At 43.8% G+C, this 19305-nt stretch overlaps 1 protein-coding gene across 1 annotated transcript in view; it reads right to left on the bottom strand.

Moving 5' to 3' along the window:
- Positions 1–6930: 6930 nt before the first annotated feature.
- Positions 6931–19305, bottom strand: part of LOC126163057 (carbonic anhydrase 2-like) — a 181206-nt gene continuing 168831 nt past the window's right edge. The window contains exon 6 of the mRNA XM_049919995.1: positions 6931–7164. Within this exon, the coding sequence (XP_049775952.1) occupies positions 6931–7164 (234 nt within the window). The remainder of the gene's footprint in view (positions 7165–19305) is intronic.

The raw sequence follows: 19305 nt of genomic DNA, 5'->3' as shown, positions 1-19305 counted from the left end.
GGGGATAGGATACAAGACTGTTTCACTCCCTTCCCAACCACTGCTTCCCTTTCATGCCACTCGATCCTTATAACTACCATCTTGTTCCTGTACAAATAGTAAATAGCCTTTCGCTCTCTGTATATGACCCCTGCCACCTTCGGAATTTGAAAGAGGGTATTCCAGTCAGCATTGTCAAAAGCTTTTTCTATGTCTACAAATGCTAGAAACGTAGGTTTGCATTTTCTTAGTCTGTCTTCTAAGATAAGTCGTAAGGTCAGTATTGTCTCACGTGTTCCAACCTTTCTATGGAATCCAAATTGATCTTCTCCAAGCTCGGCTTCTACCAGTTTTTCCATCCATATGTAAGAAATTCGTGTCAGTATTTTGCAGCCGTGACTTATTAAACTGAGAGTTCGGTAATTTTCACACCTGTCAACACCTGGTTTCTTTGGGATTGGAATTATTGTATTCTTCTTGAAGTATGAGGGTATTTCATCTGTCTCATACATTTTGCTCACCAGATGTTAGAGTTTTGTCAGGGCTGGCTCTCCGAAGGCTTTCAGTAGTTCTAATGGAATGTTGTCTACTCCCGGGGCCATGTTTCAACTTAGGTCTTTCAGTGGTCTGTGAAATTCTTCACGGAGTATCACAGCTATGATTTGATCTTCATCTACGTCCTCTTCCATATCCAGGCTGTTGCCTTCAAGTATATCGTCCTTGTATAGACCATCTATATACTCCTTCCACCTTTCTGCTTTAACTTCTTTGCTTAGAACTGGTGTTGATACTCATAGAATGGTTCTCTTTTCTCCAAAGGTCTCTCTAATTTTCCTATAGGCAGTATTTATCTTACCCCTAGTGATACAGGCAGCTACATCCTCAGATTCGTCCTCTAGCCATCACTGCTTAGCCAATTTGCTCTTCCTGTCGATCTCATTTTTGAGACGTTTGTATTCCTTTCTGCCTGATTCATTTACTGCATTTTTAATTTTCTCCTCTCATCAACTAAATATCTCTTCTGTTGGCCTCGTCTTTTTACCTTCTTGATCCTCTGCTGCCTTCTCTATTTCATCTCTCATAGCTACCCATTCGTCTTCTACTGTATTTTTCCCCCGTTCTTGTCAATCGTTCCCTAATGCTCTCTCTGAAACTCTCTACAACCTCTCGTTCTTTCAGTTTATCCAGGTCCCTTCTCCTTAAATTCCCTCACTTTTGCAGATTCTTCATTTTCAATCTACACTTCATAACCCATAGATTGTGATCAGAGTCCACATCTACCCCTGGAAATGTATGTTTCCCAAAACCTCTGTCTCACGATTATATAGTCTATCTGAAACCTTACAGTTTCTCCAGGCCTCTTCCACGTATACAACCTTCTTTCATGATTATTAAACCAACTGTTTGCTATGATTAAGTTATTCTCTGTGCAAAATTCTATCAGGCGGCTTCCTGTTTCATTCCACACTATTTATTCAACTATTACCTATCCTTGTCTTCCTTTTCCTACTATCGGATTCCAGTCCCTCATGACTATTATATTTCCTTCTCCCTTCACTATCCCAATAATTTCTTTTATCTCATCACACATTTCTTCAATGACTTCGCAATCTGCGGAGCTACACTCATGCTCATAAATTAAGGATAATCCCAGTATGTGGTATCACACAACGTGACACTACACAAACCTGGCGCTAATAGCATACGCACATAGGGAACACACACGACAAGGACCTGTAAATCCACGGTATTGGTGATAATTTGAGAAATCCGTCCCGAAACACATCTGCTACAAAACGCCACTGTTTCCTGCGCTTGTACCCCGACATCAGTATGGGATATGATCACCATGCACACGTACACAGACCGCAAACGGGTTGGCATACTCTGGATCAGGTGATTTATCAGCTGCTGGGGTATAGATTCCCATTCTTGCACCAGTGCCTGTCGGACCTCATGAAGTGTCCTAGCGGTGTGAAGACGTGCAGCGATACGTCGACCGAGAGCATCCTAGACGTGCTCGATGTGGTTTAGGTCTGGAGAACAGGCAGGCCACTCCATTCGCCTGATATCTTCTGTTTCAAGGCACTCCTCCACTATAGTAGCTTGGTGGGGCCATGAGCTATAATCCATCATTCGGAAGGTGGGACCCACTGCACCTCTGAAAACGCGGACATACTGGTGCAAAATGACGTACAGATAAACCTGCCTGTTACAATTCCTCTGTAAAAGGCATGAAGGGGTGTACGTGCCCCAATTATAATCCCACCTTACACCATCAAACCACGACATCCATACAGGTCCCTTTCAAGGACATTAAAGGGTTGGTATCTGGTTCCTGGTTCACGCCAGATGAAAATCCGGCGAGAATCACTGTTCAGACTATATCCGGACTTGTCCGTGAACATAACCTGGGACCACTGTTCCAATGACCATGTACTGTGTTCTTGACACCAGGCTTTATGGGCTCTCCTGTGACCAGGGGTCAGTGGAATGCACCTTGTACGAATAAACTATGTCCGTTCAATAGTCTGTAGACTGTGTGTCTGTAGACAACTGTTCCAGTGGCTACGGTAAGGCCCCGAGCAAGGCTACCTGCAACACTTTGTGGAAGTTTGCGGGCACTGATGGTGAGATATCGGCCTTCTTGTGGTGTTGTGTACTGTGGACGTCCAGTACTGTATCGCTTGGACACGTCTCCTGTCTGCTGGAATCTTTGCCATAATCTTGAGATCACACTTTGTGGCACACGGAGGGCCTGTGCTACGACCTGCTGTGTTTGACCAGCCTCCAGTCGCCCTATTATTCTACACCTCATAACGTCATCAATATGTGTTCTTTGAGCAAGTTTCGACACACAGTCACCATTAGCACGTCTGACAACGTCTGCACACTTACTCGCAGCACCGTACTCTGACATGCACCAACACACACCTCTTGGTATGTGGACTGCTGCCAGCGCCATCGTGCGACCACCGCAGGTCAAATGCACCGCAGGTGATTTAAGCGCGCAAACCGCCCACCAGAGCGTTCTTTCACCATATATCACCATTATCCTTAGTTTATGAGCATGAGTGTAGTTGGCGTATAAACCTGTACTACTGTGGTAGGCGTGGGCTTCTTTTCTGTTTTGGTTGGAATAATGTGTTCACTATGCTGTTCGTAGTAGCTTACCAGCACTCGTATTCTTTTATTCATTATTAAACCTACTCCTGCATTACACCTATTCGATTTTTTATTTATAACACTGTATTCAACTGACCAGATGTCTTGTTCCTCTACCACCGAACTTCACTATTTCCCACTTTATCTAACTTTAACCTATCCACTTCCCTTTTTAAATTTTCTAACCTATCTAGCCGATTAAGGGATCTGAAATTCCTCACTCCGATCTGTAGAATGCCAGTTTTCTTTCTTCTGATAACGATGTACTCCTGAGTAGTCCCCGCCCGGAGATCCAAATGGGGAACTACTTTACCTCCGGAGTATTTTACCCAAGAGGACGTTATCATCATTTAACCATGATAAACTGTTAGAAAAACCGGAGGAAGTTCACCGGCCGTGGTGGTCTAGCGGTTCTAGGCGCTCAGTCCGGAACCGCGTGACTGCTACGGTCGCAGGTTCGAATCCTGCCTAGGGCATGGATGTGTGTGATGTCCTTAGGTTAGTTAGGTTTACGTAGTTCTAAGTTCTAGCGGACTGATGACCACAGATGTTAAGTCCCATAGTGCTCAGAGCCATTTGAACCATTTTGAACCGGAGGAAGTTCTTCCATTTAATCAGTTTAGAATTTAACATGTAACTCATCTATTCAGATGTCTTTCCACTACTAATTTTCTATTTGACGATCACTAATTTCAGTATCTATGATTTCGGTTTTCATGCGTTGATTGATAGGAGAAACTGTATTACGGTCGTTCATATAGAACAAAAAATTCAGAAGACTGAATTCGCTATTTAAGTCTTACTACTGTCATCTCCTGCCTTGCTGGCATTATGATCAATGATCGAATGATCAGATAATCCGTTTATTGTATTTCCGTAAGGCGAAAGATTGAGATTCTTGGCAAAATTATACTTTCCAGTTCATTGATTGCTTCTAACATTGCTCTTCCAACGCTCATTTTGGATTAGATCAGCTTCTGTGTGTTGACTAGGCTCATTCTTGTTTTAAATTTATTTTGACATTGCTTTCACCGCAAGTTTCTAACATCGCTATTGAAACCACAGCGAGCCTCTCCCAGTTCTGACATCTCTGCGTGGCATATACAGGTTTATAGCCTGTTCTATAATTCTTTTGATTATCATCTATTTGCGGTTTATGTTTTCGTCCCCAGAGCTGAATATTTAACTTTCCGAAAAAATATTTTTCTACCTTTGTTAACATTCGTTGTAATATCCGCAGTCATCGCTGCTTATGATCACTGGTCTCTCCTCTACGTTAGTTGATTATAAAAGTTAGCATCTGATAATAAAAGTTAGCATCAGATAATTCCTATGTGGTTTTATAATTTGTCCTTATGACTCGGTTATACAACTGGGTTCGAAATATTATTCAGAAGAAACCTTCAGAACAATCTCACGCAAATTCCTGTCTCGGAGAGCAGATTTAATGACACTCTCCCATTACAGAGCTGGCCAAATGCTGTCTCCTCCGCATACTATCGCATGATCAGGGAAATTATGCGCGATATACCCTAAGTTTCCTCTGAGACGCTCTGCCACTGCAGTTCGTGAGGAACGTAGTATATAAAGAGCAATTGATTGCCACGTTTGATGGTTATCCTCACCCAACCTATTTTCAGCCGCAGAATCTGTAATATCCTCATTCGATATTACCTTGCTCTTTATGGTGATAAATGCCGCCACCACTGGTGTCTAGCCAATGCTTGCGATGTACTTTCCCATCTGAATTTAAGACTTCTGGGTGCAGCCACCTCTCTATTCCTAATATTACGTGAGCATTAATATCTTTAATACATGATACCTATTCCGAGACCTTACTATGGACACTCCAGGAGTATTCTAAAATCACGTTCATTTTGTCTGTTTCTGCTCAAAGTGGACGAAAGCTTATGACGTTACAGATTTTTCCCCAATTACTGCATCAGTGACCCTATGGAAGAATTCCTCAAACTTTGAAGTTCCACCTGCACACTAAACGCGTTTTGCTGCCAGGATAATAATTTGCTTTTTGCAGCGTTTTCGCCTGTTGAGAGCCATAGAATTCTGCAACTGACAGAAAAGGCCGAGAAATGCTCTTCCGTGATCGTCACAGAATGTGCGGATCCTCTTGTATAGATCTTTCCTCCAAACCGGAAAAGCCTGGCCGATTTTGGATACAGTGCTGCACGAATAGTGGGCCGTGCTTCCACCTTGCAAACAGGGTTAGCAGTCATCAGTTCATTCAACAGTCTAGACGGACCGAGGGTGGCTCCAGTGCCAAGGGGGAAACTGTCAATCCTGCTGACATGATGCACGTTTTGACAGATTTACTTTCAAAATTCGGACAAGATCTCCCAGCAGACATAGACAATGTACCCTGATCTAATTTTCTAGTTTGGTGGCTGTTTGCCTGAGGACTCTATTACCATCTAACGTTGGAGCTCCCAATGACTAACAAACCGCCTCTGTGTTTGTCCAGACTTGTGAAAATTGGCCACTGACCAGTCAGCCGAGGCTACTCGTGTTGATTAAGATGTGTTATCAACATTGGGCAGACGCGTATAATAAGCACAGACCCAACCCGTTTCCAACTGCTCTAAAAGAAAAAAGATAAAAATCCAACTACAGTGTCTTTCAGATGGAGTTTGTAATGGTTCTTTATTTACGTGACCATTAAGGCACTCCAACCCCAGTTCTCGATATCGGTAATATCGTACTACTTTTCTGCGAAGTAACAGACATATTTTTGTGACAATATTCACATTTGCTTTTATTAATGTACAGGTACTCCGATGTATCGATATGTTACAGTGATATGGTTTTTGTGTGTATTCATTTCTGTGAGACTGTCATAGTCTTTAACTTACTTGTAACCGTTTTGGCGCGAATGCGCACAGAGTAGTTTTTGTTTCACATTACCGAAGTTAAGTTGTTATTTCGCTTTGTAAAAGAACAGTCATGTCTTGTGTTTGGTTAAAGTGGAAATTAAATATATGAAGATTGATATAAAACTGTTTTCTTGATGATGTGACAATTAAGAAGAAGTATATGTGAATTTACAAGAAGTTTGATAAAAATGTGGATCGTGAACACCAAGTCAAAAATTATTTCTACCATACCATTGTTCTGAAAAAATGGTTCAAATGGCTCTGAGCACTATGGGACTTAACAGCTGTGGTCATCAGTCCCCTAGAACTTAGAACTACTTAAACCTAACTAACCTAAGGACATCACACACATCCATGCCCGAGGCAGGATTCGAACCTGCGACCGTAGCAGTCGCGCGGTTCCGGACTGCGCGCCTAGAACCGCGAGACCACCGCGGCCGGCCATTGTTCTGATCTGGGATTGTTTGATCATTAAGAATTTCCTGAAAAACGCATTTGTTAGGTCTTCAAATATTGTTAAAATACAGATCTGAACCTTCTAGCAGTCAAAGTGGAATCACCCTAGAACCAACAAGATGAGCCATAACAACTTCGACGAAATCTACGTGGGAATCCATTCAAGATAAGTGCCAAAATTGATGACTTTTTTACAGTGACTTCATTATTTCCATTCTGACGATACCATCCACAGTCAATAACTTTGTTGTTGCCCGATAAAGCGAACATATGCTGGGTGAGCAACATTATTAATCTGATTTCTAACCTACTTTGCAAATGGTGGTATTGTTAGATGTTGAAGGCAATAATACTGGCCAATGGCGACAATAAATTAAACGCACATTATACTGTATGACCACGACCTCTCTGAGCACTCTGATAGCTAACCAAACATAGGATTTCAGCTGACCTGTCGCTTGGAGATGGAGAGGGGCTGGTAGCGGACGATCCAGGTAAGTGCGTGCGCACACTTGCCGGTGAGTAGCGAGCCCATGTACAGGAGGTAGTCCGTGGGAAAACTCGGCACCAGCTCAGCCAGCGGTAGCGGCCCGAAGCGGGTCGACTTCATTGCGCACGCCACCTTCGGCAGTGCTTGTATCATCGGCTCCAGGTGCGGGTTGTCCTTCTTGGCCAGCTGCAAGCCAAGTACACGTATCACTACAACACAGTATCGTGATATTATAAAGACAAAAATGTTATTCACGTGTTTATTAATTTAAGCTATCTCAGATATGGAAAATTTTTACCTTTACACGTTCCTGGCCTTAGGAGAGCTGCAATACAAGCTGTGAAACTTTACCTACAACTTGTGCAGAAAGCAGACTGTAATCATAAGAGTCCAAGGACGTGGAAGGGAAGCAGTTCAGAAGGGCGTAAGGTAAGGTTGTAATCTAACCCAGTTTATTGAATCAGGCCACGGAGTACATCCGGCGACACAGCCTTTTCAATTGTGTCCTCTGTTCAGACTCACTCAGCGTCCTTCAGAGGCTATGTACCCTGTGCATCTCCCATCCCTTAGTGTAGCGGGTCCAGGAAAACTGTCTCTTGCTCACTCTTGGTGGAGCCAGTGTGATGCTTCTGTGGATTCCTGGTCATGTTGGTTTGCCAGGAAACAAGGCTGCTGACGCTGCTGTCAAGGATGCAGTCCTCGTACCTCAACCCGCGAGTTCCTATGTTCCCTCCGATTACCCCTGTGTTGCCGTCGGTCACGAGGTGGTGTCCCTTTGGCATCGCCAATGGTGCTCCCTTCACGGGAATAAGCTCAAGATTATTAAGCCTCTCCCAGCGTCTTGGACGACCTCCTCTCGGCCCTCCCGCCGGGAGGAGGTCATTTTAACTAGACTGCGTATTGGCCACTGCCTTTTTAATCATTGTCATTTGATAAGGGGCGCTACCCCACCACTTTGTACACATTGCGCCCAAGTTTTAACTATCCGCCACCTCTTGATGGAATGTCCATTTTTTAACCGTTTACGTTCCCGCTTGGGATTGCCGTCTGAGTTTTCGGCTGTTTTAGCAAATGACGCACAGGCTGCCGACCGTGTTTTACTACCGAGCGAGGTGGCGCAGTGGTAGCACACTGGACTCGCATTCGGGAGGACGACGGTTCAATCCCGCATCCGGCCATCCTGATTTAGGTTTTCCGTGATTTCCCTAAATCGCTCCAGGCAAATTCTGGGATGGTTCCTTTGAAAGGGCACGGCCGACTTCCTTCCCCATCCTTCCCTAATCCGATGAGACCGATGACCTCGCTGTTTGGTCTCTTCCCCCAACCAAACCAACCAACCGTGTTTTACTTTTTATCCGCAAAAGAAATATGGCGACGACCATTTCATTTTTAGTTCTGGACCTCCGTTTCAGTATGGTGTCTTTTTTATACCTTTTTCCACGAGCCTGTTTTTAGCTGTCTTCTATTATGAAAATATGGACTGACGTATAGTTGTTTTTTAACTCCTTTCGGTCTTCGTGTTCTATAGTTTTGACTTGGACGCGTATGACCCCAGCTGTTTTTTGCACCCTGAAGCAAAACAAAACTGAAACCAAACCTACACTGAACAAGCAGTAACAGAAACCAAGGAGAAATATGTAATGAAAATGATGATTCGTAAAAAAGAAACATAAACGTTAAGATTCGGCGACGAAATATTGATTCTTTCAGAGACAGTAAATGCCTAGGAAGATCAAATGAATGAAATGGATAGTGCCTTGAAAAGAGGCTATAACAAAAACATAAAATTTAGGTGAATTAAAGGTAGAAGTGAATCGTGTGATACCGAGGGAATTAGACTAGGAAATGAGTCGGCGTAAGTATTACATGAGTTACACTATTTGGCCAATGAAATAATGAACTAAAGCAGAAGACAAGAAAATGTAAAACGTTGACTTGCAACAGTAGGACTAGATATTCTGACACAGAGAGATATGGTAACAATGAATATAAATTTAAGTGTTACGGAGTTTTGATTCTGAAATTATTTATCACTTACACGGCAGTGAAACAAAGAGGACTATAAACAGATCAGGCAAGAAAAGAGTCGAAGTTTTTAATGTGAATAAGATTTCATGGGTAGACCTGATAACTAATGAGGAGGACTGAATCGAATCAGGGAGAAAACAAATTTATGGCACAACTTGGCTGTGCGAAAGGATCGATTGATAGAACATGTCCTGAGGCATCAATGAGTAGTAACGTTTAGTGGGCAAAAACTGTAGAGGGATGCCAAAGCGTCACTATGATAAACGGGTTGGAGTGGACGTGAACTGCAATAATTATGAAGGGATGTAGATGTTTCCATAAGATGGCCTAGCACGGACAGTTACATAAAAACAGCCTCTGGACCGCAACAACAGTGACTGGTAAACTAACTGCAAAATGTAAAACCCAGAACATATTCATTCTTTGACAAGGAAACACAAATCACTGTGTAATTGGAGAATACATTGTTACTCGAGTACAGGAAACTTCAGTGTGTGGACATATGGACGTCAGCCTAACAATAAACAATCTAGGTGCACAAAAGCTGGCGATTTTTTTAAACATATAGTATCTAGGCATCAACCTTTTGTTGTTTGGAATTTGGTACTATGCAGGTGTCATTATGATCAAAAACCATTACATACCCTTCTCCATGTTTGACTTGATCGTGGGGAAAAATTAGTCGTTAGTACACTTCCCCCGGGATCCATCAGTAGCAAAAACACCTTTCTGCATAGAATAATATAAATTTTTACTCGTCTGACCATATCACAAATTTAAACAGGTGTGTAATTATATTTCAGTTCTCCGTGCGCCACTAAAGCATTTACCTCCGCTACAAAGGTTTGGCAATACCAACTCTATGAAGATATTTTGTTCATGCAGCCCCCTGTCACACTGTTCTCGTTACCACTGTTGGATGTCTGTTTAACGCCCACTTCATTTCAAATGAATACAATATCACAGTGATAACAAATGAACTGGAAGCAAACGAACAGCTGCAACAATGTTATAGTACAAGGAAAGAAAATGCAGAATAGATAATGCCAGTGTTAAGGTAAGTTAAAACACCAGATACGAGGATGAAATATTTCTACTAACTTATTCGCTGTAGTTTGTTGTCAGCAGTGTTTCCAGTTTACCAGAGCCCTGGAAAACAAGCGATGGCTCAGATAAACCGACAGCAACGGTCTCCAAGTGCATGGTGATGTCCTCTACCCACTCTATGAAGATATTTTGTTCATGCAGCCCCCTGTCACACTGTTCTCGTTACCACTGTTGGATGTCTGTTTAACGCCCACTTCATTTCAAATGAATACAATATCACAGTGATAACAAATGAACTGGAAGCAAACGAACAGCTGCAACAATGTTATAGTACAAGGAAAGAAAATGCAGAATAGATAATGCCAGTGGTAAGGTAAGTTAAAACACCAGATACGAGGATGAAATATTTCTACTAACTTATTCGCTGTAGTTTGTTGTCAGCAGTGTGTCCAGTTTACCAGAGCCCTGGAAAACAAGTGATGGCTCAGATAAACCGACAGCAACGGTCTCCAAGTGCATGGTGATGTCCTCTACCCACGGCAAAGCATCACGAAAGAGGGGCAATCACGAATTAAATCTTCAGGCCACGGTGATCGGTAGGGTCGAATAACGAGTACAGTTTGCACAAATAAGAAAAGTGCCAACTTGTAAGGTGGTCAAAAAGATGGCAGAAATCAATTAGTCTTTCGAAGAAACTACTATTGCTGTTGCAAGTTGATGGTGAGGCGTTGCTAAAGTACGAGGGTAAGTCAATTACTATCTGCAATTTAGTTACATTTTTATTTATTTTGGTAGTACTGTTGTTTTACGTTGATGACGCATGCTTTTTTTATTTGTTGTTTGCAATTTTCTAGCTGCTAGGATAGTTTCATTATCTCTGCCGAGCTGTTAATCATGGCTGCTCCGCTGTCTATTTGCACCAAAGAAGAGCAACGTTCAGTGATCCGTTTTTTGTGGACTGAAGGCGTATCAGGGACCGAAATTCATTGAAGTACAGTACGGGAACAGTGGTTTGCCTCAACAAAGTGTCTACGACTGCATTGAAAAATTCCGAAATGGTCGCATAAGTGTTACGCACGATGAAGGAGCCGGACGACCGTTTACCGCCACAAATGAAGAAACTATTGAGCGTTCATGTGAAATGATTCTCTTAGACAGACGATTCACTATTGACGAAGTGGCACATCGTCTGCAGATTAGTCACGGCTCTGCCTACGAAATCATCCACGACAGATTTAGGTTTCATAAAGTCTGTGCAAGATGGGTCCCAAAACAACTCACACAGTTGCAGAAACAAACGCGCTTGGACATCTGCAAAAAACATTTGGGTCGCTATGGTAACGAAGGGGACAACTTTTTAGACATAATCATTACTGGTGACCAAACGTGAAGCCATCATTACGAGCCTGAGAGTAGACGGTAGATTATGGAATGGAAACATCCAAATTCGCTGGACAAGGAAAAAATTCAATACCCAACCGTCCGCAGAAAAACTGATGCTTACGGTTTTTTGGGACGCGCAAGGTCCAGTACGGGAACATTATGGGGAAAGGGGCACAACAATAAACTGTGTACGTTACAGTGAGATGCTTACTGCCCGACTAAAGCCTGTAATTCGAAGCAAACGGCGAGGATTGCTGCTAAAAGGTGTTGTGTTGTTGCACGACAATGCCAGTCCGCATAGTGCTACCCACAGTGCTGAAACGCTCCAGAAACTCAAATGTGAAGTACTGGATCATCCTCCATATAGTCCCGAACTTGGCCCTTCTGTCTATCACTTGTTTGGTCCACTCAGACATTAAGGGGCCGTCGATTTGCCTCGGATGAAGCAGTGAAAGAAGTGGTGCACTCCTGTCTCGCAGCTCAACCGAGAACCTTCTTTTATGAGAGCATCAGAAAGCTTGTTCAAGTGGGTTGAAACGCAAGGAGACTATGTTGATAAATTATGTTCTTGTAAGTTTCCTATTTGATTACAATAAAATTTTATAACTACACTCCTGGAAATGGAAAAAAGAACACATTGACACCGGTGTGTCAGACCCACCATACTTGCTCCGGACACTGCGAGAGGGCTGTACAAGCAATGATCACACGCACGGCACAGCGGACACACCAGGAACCGCGGTGTTGGCCGTCGAATGGCGCTAGCTGCGCAGCATTTGTGCACCGCCGCCGTCAGTGTCAGCCAGTTTGCCGTGGCATACGGAGCTCCATCGCAGTCTTTAACACTGGTAGCATGCCGCGACAGCGTGGACGTGAACCGTATGTGCAGTTGACGGACTTTGAGCGAGGGCGTATAGTGGGCATGCGGGAGGCCGGGTGGACGTACCGCCGAATTGCTCAACACGTGGGGCGTGAGGTCTCCACAGTACATCGACGTTGTCGCCAGTGGTCGGCGGAAGGTGCACGTGCCCGTCGACCTGGGACCGGACCGCAGCGACGCACGGATGCACGCCAAGACCGTAGGATCCTACGCAGTGCCGTAGGGGACCGCACCGCCACTTCCCAGCAAATTAGGGACACTGTTGCTCCTGGGGTATCGGCGAGGACCATTCGCAACCGTCTCCATGAAGCTGGGCTACGGTCCCGCACACCATTAGGCCGTCTTTCGCTCACGCCCCAACATCGTGCAGCCCGCCTCCAGTGGTGTCGCGACAGGCGTGAATGGAGGGACGAATGGAGCCGTGTCGTCTTCAGCGATGAGAGTCGCTTCTGCCTTGGTGCCAATGATGGTCATATGCGTGTTTGGCGCCGTGCAGGTGAGCGCCACAATCAGGACTGCATACGACCGAGGCACACAGGGCCAACACCCGGCATCATGGTGTGGGGAGCGATCTCCTACACTGGCCGTACACCACTGGTGATCGTCGAGGGGACACTGAATAGTGCACGGTACATCCAAACCGTCATCGAACCCATCGTTCTACCATCCCTAGACCGGCAAGGGAACTTGCTGTTCCAACAGGACAATGCACGTCCGCATGTATCCCGTGCCACCCAACGTGCTCTATAAGGTGTAAGTCAACTACCCTGGCCAGCAAGATCTCCGGATCTGTCCCCATTGAGCATGTTTGGGACTGGATGAAGCGTCGTCTCACGCGGTCTGCACGTCCAGCACGAACGCTGGTCCAACTGAGGCGCCAGGTGGAAATGGCATGGCAGGCCGTTCCACAGGACTACATCCAGCATATCTACGATCGTCTCCATGGGAGAATAGCAGCCTGCATTGCTGCGAAAGGTGGATATACACTGTACTAGTGCCGACATTGTGCATGCTCTGTTGCCTGTGTCTATGTGCCTGTGGTTCTGTCAGTGTGATCATGTGATGTATCTGACCCCAGGAATGTGTCAATAAAGTTTCCCCTTCCTGGGACAATGAATTCACGGTGTTCTTATTTCAATTTCCAGGAGTGTATTTTTAGCGGATAATAATTGACTTGCCTCGTAGCACTACAGGGCAGCATTACATTTCCACGTTTCCCATTCAGTTGCTGCTCCGACAATGTTAGGGGTATGTGTCCCAGAGGAAGCTACAAGCGTCCTGTAGCATCGTTTCCCGTCTCATAATTGATAGTTGCCTCACTACAGAGCGTGGTATATGCAGGGGGAGCTTTCGCCAAGGGCTCCACGAGTATGACGGGTGCGTGGTCTACAAATATACCAAATTTTGAGTTGCCAAAAGCGTATAAAGCCTTCATAACTGAACTTTTATCTTTAATGTTAGTGTTCATCAGCAAATCTACTTGTAAATTATTAAGGAAAGTTTACTTTCTGCGTTCATGTGCCGCCTCGTCGAGGTAACAATCAGCCGCCATCACGACGGTTACTAAATCCATAAACTTGGGTTTGATCACAGTTCAGTAGACATTCCAACTGAGGGAGACCTAAAAACTGTTGCACGAGTCGAGATTCTTTAGTTCGTAAATCGTGTTTAGGGTTCGTCAGTCTGCAGCGTCGCAAAACGTCAAGTTTATGTCCGTGAAACTCATCGGCAGCATCGTTAAGGGGATATGGAATCGCCTACTCCCGAAATGTTAAATTATTTCTGCTATAGGGAACATTTTCTCACAAACTACTGGAGCTATAGAGATAGAATTCTTACTGTAAGTACACTGACGTGTTGAATCAATATTGAAACAATAGTTTTTTGTCGAAGAAATTAACTACATAGATACTTTATTTGTAGCTTACAGTAAATTTTTTCAATCACTTTTCACTATATTATATCATTTAAATCAAGTAATATTATATCATTTAAATCAAGTAATTCTCCGTACGTACAACAACCTATGTGACTCCGTTGTAAAAATCTCAGACTTTTAGGTTCTACAAAAGAATAGATAATGTTCCTAGAAGAAGTAAAAAAGTAAACTTACCGGAAACGAAGAAGGAAGGTTAAAACAATGCTGATCCATAGTTAATACCCTCTTCGTAGCTTCATAATCGTATTCAAGTCTTCTTTTGGCAGCCTTTGTACCTGCCTTGCTTTCATTGCTGACATCTTGATTATATTGTCTGCATGCCTTAGTATGTGCCGATCTAAAATCAACATAGCACGTTTTGTATGGCAACCAACACACAAGCCTAACATTTCAAAGATATGGCATTTAGTAATATCCTCAAGACTGAAGGTTGCCACAGCATCACACACTCCGAAATGCAGTTATTTATTCTAAGAAACACTGTTTTTGGGGAGCGCTGCCATATCACACAACTCAAGAACTGCGTTCTGCGTTCTTTCATGAAGACATTTCACCATGAGATTTCTGTCACCCATATCTCTGAAGCTGGGCATTATTTCTTCCATGGTGAATGCTGGTAGACTGTGGTGATGACTATTTCTCCCCAGTGATTAGACTCTGTTTCATTTATACCCTTTCTTTTCACTTTTCGAGCACAAATCGTATTCCAGATGCTCATCTGTGGATGTGGCGTGGAAATACAAGGCCCACATACCTGTCCTCATTTCTCCAAGACTGCGTTTAGTTTACCTGATTGCTAGGCCATAGCAATTCTGAATGTGGTCTGTCATGGAATCTTTCCCATCCAAGGTTCTCCCATCATGTACTTTCTTCTTTTCCTTTCATAATTGATTTGAACCTTCTCAGCCTGGCACCCGTGCTTTTCTGCACATGTCTTATACATTCACGTTTTCTTAGATTTACACTGTTCCCACACAGTTTGCTTTCCAAAACGTCTTTGAACGCTTTGGAGTTACTATCTCCCAGATACTGGACACAGCGAACATTATACCATTCAGAAGAGCCTCCATGCCACCATTCACACCATAATAATTATCAACGAAGTCATCACCATGTTCATTTTTCAGCCTATCTGTGCTTGTACATTATTGGGACATTATTGCAGCATCAATAACCTTACCATTGTCAACAGTAGTCGCTGTGACGACACGATTATTGGAGACTTGACCTTTTTTTGCCATGTGCCATCAAAACTACCGTGAGGTCACGGTTGTCATCATTTTCTTTCACTGCTTCTTCTACAGCTTGTTGCATTGACTTCTGTGTTACATCTTCAAGTACAGATTCTAGTGTATAGTTGTAAGCATCAAACATTGAAGGTACACTGAGAATATTTGAACACTATATAGCATATCACCTGCTGCTTTCTCCTTATCAGTTGCTCGCAACCCACAGACTAACCTAGGTTTCATGTATCCATCATTTACAGTTACTGAAATAGAAATTTACAGCTGTATTTACAAACACGGCATATTTAATTAAACTAGGAAGCCAGGTCAGTATGGGATTCTACTTTCAGGGGAAACGTTTCCTTGATTTTTTTTGCAGCACACACTGTCTTCAAGAGCTTTGCGCAATATACTGGTATCAATGAGTTCAAAAACTTCCTTCCCTTTATCAAATAAAGTATATTGCTCTTCCAAATCTCTGAATTTCTTATGAGAAGCACTGTTTTCGTTTGGAGTAAGTTCGATCTGCAAGTCAGAAGTGGACTCAGATTTTCCAACAATGTTGACAAAGAATGCTTCGCTATGCTAGTGAATCATCGTTTCTTTTCTTTTACCGGTTCACGTGCTTTGTGACCACATTCCCTCTAGCTGTAGTAATGTTCGCTGCTGGGAATGAAGCACTTAATACGAAAAAACTCGACACAACTAGTTTTATGTAGCAAACTGTTTACGAACAATACAAAGTCAAAAAACAAAGAGTAACTTCATAAAACCGGAGACAAACATTTTCGGACAAATAGAGTAAAAAGAGCCGCTGGAAAGCGGGATAAATGTCTCACATGAACATTCTGCCAAAATGTTTATGATCAGCTATGGCAGAAGTGTATCAAAAAATTCAATCCCGATGTCAAAAATCTATAAAAATAAAATAGTTATAATTCTAATAGAGCCGTATATGATATGTCATTTAAAGAGGAACTTTGAGACATCTAATAAGTCAATAAAACGAAAATCAGTGTTTTCGACCAAAATCCGATTCCATATCCTCTTAAGACGAACTAACGTTAATTACTATAAACAGCCTGAAACATCAACAACAGAACGAAATATCGGAATAGCGACTTTCAAATAGCAAAGGTGCTAGTAGACGAACAACGTAACTGAAATGCACGGCAGTAGATTGTGATGCATCGCAAATACGCCGATCAGTCAGAGCATTATGATTTATGAATAACGACCAACTATCGATATACAGGGTGTTTCAAAAAGACCGGTATATTTGAAACGGCAATAAAAACTGAACGAGCAGCGATAGAAATACACCGTTTGTTGCAATATGCTTGGGACAACAGTACATTTTCAGGCGGACAAACTTTCGAAATTACAGTAGTTACAATTTTCAACAACAGATGGCGCTGCAAGTGATGTGAAAGATATAGAAAAGAACGCAGTCTGTGGGTGCGCCATTCTGTACGTCGTCTTTCTGCTGTAAGCGTGTGCTGTTCACAACGTGCAAGTGTGCTGTGGACAACATGGTTTATTCCTTAGAACAGAGGATTTTTCTGGTGTTGGAATTCCACCGCCTAGAACACAGTGTTATTGCAACAAGACGAAGTTTTCAACAGAGGTTTAATGTAACCAAAGGACCGAAAAGCGATACAATAAAGGATCTGTTTGAAAAATTTCAACGGACTGGGAACGTGACGGATGAACGTGCTAGAAAGGTAGGGCGACCGCGTACGGCAACCACAGAGGGCAACGCGCAGCTAGTGCAGCAGGTGATCCAACAGCGGCCTCGGGTTTCCGTTCGCCGTGTTGCAGCTGCGGTCCAAATGACGCCAACGTCCACGTATCGTCTCATGCGCCAAAGTTTGCACCTCTATCCATACAAAATTCAAATGCGGCAACTCCTCAGCGCCGCTACCATTGCTGCACGAGAGACATTTGCTAACGATATAGTGCACAGGACTGATGACGGCGATATGCATGTGGGCAGCATTTGGTTTACTGACGAAGCTTATTTTTACCTGGACGGCTTCGTCAATAAACAGAACTGGCGCATATGGGGAACCGAAAAGCCCCATGTTGCAGTCCAATCGTCCCTGCATCCTCAAAAAGTACTAGTCTGCGCCGCCATTTCTTCCAAAGGAATCATTGGCCCATTTTTCAGATCCGAAACGATTACTGCATCTCGCTATCTGGACATTCTTCGTGAATTTGTGGCGGTACAAACTGCCTTAGACGACACTGCGAACACCTCGTGGTTTATGCAAGATGGTGCCCGGCCACATCGCACGGCCGACGTCTTTAATTTCCTGAATGGATATTTCGATGATCGTGTGATTGCTTTGGGCTATCCGAAACATACAGGAGGCGGCGTGGATTGGCCTCCCTATTCGCCAGACATGAACCCCTGTGACTTCTTTCTGTGGGACACGTGAAAGACCAGGTGTATCGCCAGAATCCAGAAACAATTGAACAGCTGAAGCAGTACATCTCATCTGCATGTGAAGCCATTCCGCCAGACACGTTGTCAAAGGTTTCGGGTAATTTGATTCAGAGACTACGCCATATTATTGCTACGCATGGTGGATATGTGGAAAATATGTACTATAGAGGTTCCCAGACCGCAGCGCCATCTGTTGTTGACAATTGTAACTACTGTAATTTCGAAAGTTTGTCTGCCTGAAAATGTACTGTTGTCCCAAGCATATTGCAACAAACGGTGTATTTCTATCGCTGCTCGTTTAGTTTGTATTGCCGTTTCAAATATACCGGTCATTTTTGAAACACCCTGTAAATTCGTCCACAGCGTCACCTGGCGCGGAGTGATTGCTAGTCAGACACACGCACGCTGCATGCCGTATCAGTGACCGTGTTGTCCGTGTGCAGAATGGGGAACGCACGCTATCCGAGTATTACCGAGGTCAGATTGTTATGGTCAGGAGGCTAGGCACGAGCATTTGGGAAACAGCACGACTTGTCGGGTGTGCTGTGGTGCGCGTGTTCAGCACGTAGCGAAACCAAGGTGAAACCATGTCCAGACGTCGTGATGTTGGACGACCACCAATCATTACCCATGTCCGCGTAGTAGGTTGGGCTGACTGGTAAAACAGGACGGGCGGCGAACTGTGGGGGAACTAACATCAGACATTAATGCTGGGCAACAAATGTTTATAAACACCTAGTGCACCGAACACTCCTAACGACGGGCCTCCGCAGCCGACGACCCGTGATATCAGCAACTACGACTGAAATGGGCACGTGACCATCGGCACTGGGCGCTGGTGCAGTGGCAGAGCATTGCATGGTCTGATGAATCCCAATACCTTCTTCATCAGACCGATCTGAGGGCGTGAATCCGTCGTCTTCCAGGGAAACAGTTTCTTGACACCTGCACTGCGTGGCAGGACAAGCTGGCGGCGGCTGCATTATGCTCTGGGTAATATTCATGAGGGTACTCATTGGTCTAAAGGAGCTCTTGCGAGACACCACGATGGCCAAGGAAAATCGTACACTGGTTGCAGACCACGTACACCCCTTCATGACGATCAAGTTTCCCGACGGCAATGGCATTTTTAACAAATGTGTAAGAGAAGCTAAAACAAAGAAGCAGAAGTACAACAGTCTAAGTAAACCAAAACAGTATTGTGGACAGTGTCATAAACATGTGTGTAACACACATTCAGAAAAAACTGTGAAGTGTGTCTCTTGCCTTGAAGTTGAGGACTCAGAGTAGTCTACTGTATATGAACACATCTGTATTTTGTATTGTAATATGTCATTTTTATTCACTCGATCCAATATTTATAACAATTAAC

This window comes from Schistocerca cancellata, chromosome 1 (genome assembly GCF_023864275.1).
Source record: "Schistocerca cancellata isolate TAMUIC-IGC-003103 chromosome 1, iqSchCanc2.1, whole genome shotgun sequence".
In the NCBI taxonomy this organism is placed as follows: Eukaryota; Metazoa; Arthropoda; class Insecta; order Orthoptera; family Acrididae; genus Schistocerca; species Schistocerca cancellata.
Note: the sequence above shows the minus strand (reverse complement) of the source record. Positions and strands in the feature narration are given on the sequence as shown.